General features: G+C 36.7%; 1 protein-coding gene across 2 annotated transcripts; it reads right to left on the bottom strand.

Annotated features, from left to right (window-relative positions):
• Positions 1-211: 211 nt before the first annotated feature.
• Positions 212-2,079, bottom strand: LOC129579672 (uncharacterized). Of its 2 annotated transcripts, none has more exons than XM_055469835.1 (6): positions 1,816-2,079; positions 1,673-1,756; positions 1,427-1,612; positions 1,258-1,365; positions 736-1,194; positions 212-665 (listed from the first exon to the last, which is right to left on the bottom strand). In XM_055469835.1, exons 1-6 carry the CDS (start codon positions 1,995-1,997, stop codon positions 611-613), a joined length of 1,074 nt encoding a protein of 357 aa, XP_055325810.1. In that variant the 5' UTR covers positions 1,998-2,079; the 3' UTR covers positions 212-610. The 2 variants fall into 2 exon arrangements, with proteins under 2 accessions (XP_055325810.1, XP_055325812.1); XM_055469837.1 differs by having other exon boundaries at positions 212-632; positions 1,816-2,075.

Raw genomic sequence — 2,079 nt, 5'->3', positions numbered from 1 at the left:
CTCAGCGAATCACAAGTTCGGCAAATGTTGTTCGACCTCGAAACTGCCTATGCCGCATTCAATAATCTTCTTCACAGTACATAGATTTTTTAAGAAAATGTTCACTATCATATTCGCAAGCGGAAACATTTATTTCTTTTCTTTTTTGGCAAGCCACGATTCACAACTGCAATTATTCTATTTTCTACTGAATAAATTAACAAAAAAAATATTTCCTAACACATATTTTCTTTATTCACGCCAAAATTTACTACTATACATTTTATTGTCATTATGTTTACATTGGAATTGATATTTTCTATTTGCAAGTCTTTTGTTTTGATCAGGAATTCGTAATTTAGCAATAATAATTCAAAACACCCGCATCACAGTCAAGTCAAATGTGAATAATGTGAATAATGATTTCTATGAACAGTGACACAAACCCAACTATACAAAGATGGTCGACTGAGTATATTTAAATGGATGAAACGAAAGATCAAGAAAGGATATTATCAAACTATCCTTTTTTTCACTTGTCTTATTTTCTGCTGTTATTTTTATCGTTGTATGATCTGACGCCCGTTGCAGCATACGCTGGTTATTTTGATGAGCATTTGCTTGGGTTTGATCAATATCCGCCATAACCCGAGCTGTATGCATTGGATTGAACGAACGAAGAATCACTGTGGAACAAAAACACTTTACAAAAAAAGAACGAACGAAAAAAAAACAACAATCGAAATGACATTTTACCTGACATCATCCATTGAGCTGTTGTTTCCTTCCGATGCCGACATACATGGTGCATTCGTTACACCACTTGAATTACTGACACTAGATTGCATTTGGTTCAGATCCACCTGTGTCGTGACATGGGTACCATGTGGAAACGACAAATACTGGGAACTGTTTTGTTGTTGTGTGTTGATGTGATTTGGATCGTTGTGACCTCCTGGCGGCATATCCAACAGCTGATGCATGCTCGCATTTGGATTTGTGTTTGCGCTATCTCCAGATGTGGATGTGGAAGGAGGCTTGTCCAAAAAATATTTCACTCCTCTTGGTCCATGTGTACGATACCATCCAACAAGCTCATTTTCAGATTTCGATAGTCGAATACAATTGGGACAATGTTCACAGTCCGATAGGAGTAAATTTGGTCGTGGTTGGTAATTTTGGTTGATTTTTGCTATTGCCCCCAGAATGCCACCTCTATCAAAAGAAAAATAAAAAAAATTGTATCATTGCTACCGAAAATTCCATGTCGAAACATACCGTTTGTTGTTCATTTCGTTCAAATGGAGAATGGTCAATGTTGACAAACGATTCAATCTATCTCTTTTCGCTGGACTAATCGGCCCATGAATTGCCTTGATAGCTCGACTGAAAGAAATATATATTTTTGAGACAGTTGAATTGAATCGAACGATTTTGTACGACATACAGGACTTCGTATCGTGCGACACCAAAATAATACCCAACGCTAACAAGGAGATCGTAAATGGCGACGGAACTGGAAGATGTTTTTGTTTTATTTTTCCTTGGAGTCCATGTCATGCTGCCTAAGTTCTCAATCGGTTCCGTATTCTCCAATTTTTCGCCTAAATCTTTCGTCTTCTCAATCGAAAGACTGAAAAAAAAATCAAAATGAAAAATGAACATTTTGCATTTCAAAATATACAAATTTTACCGAATTTTTTCCAATGTTCCAACCGTAGAATCCATCGCATTTAAGAAGCGTATTAATTTGTCCAAATTTGGTTGTTTTCCGGGGCTAAAAGATATCAAAGATATCAAATAAATCTAATCGAATCGTTTGTTCATGCAACTTACTCCGCAATTTCAACAAAGATTTCTCCATTAAAATCGGCAATTTTGCGGCCCAAGTCAGATGAAGAATTTGAGATGGGCGAATCACCTGAAGCTGGCAAATTTCCTTGCTTTTTCTTTGGAGTTCGCTGGGTTGAAGATGTGTCCAGGGTTTCACTCCCGGAATTGGACGGAGTCGAAGACATTGTTCAATAAAATTTGTGCGCTTGAAATATTTTTTCTCCCACTTTAACACAAAACAAGTGTAATATTAAAGACGCTATTGGG

Source organism: Sitodiplosis mosellana, unplaced genomic scaffold, assembly GCF_009176505.1.
Source record: "Sitodiplosis mosellana isolate CC-2019 unplaced genomic scaffold, AAFC_SMos_1.0 Smas_scaffold_6398, whole genome shotgun sequence".
Lineage (NCBI taxonomy): Eukaryota > Metazoa > Arthropoda > Insecta > Diptera > Cecidomyiidae > Sitodiplosis > Sitodiplosis mosellana.
Note: the sequence above shows the minus strand (reverse complement) of the source record. Positions and strands in the feature narration are given on the sequence as shown.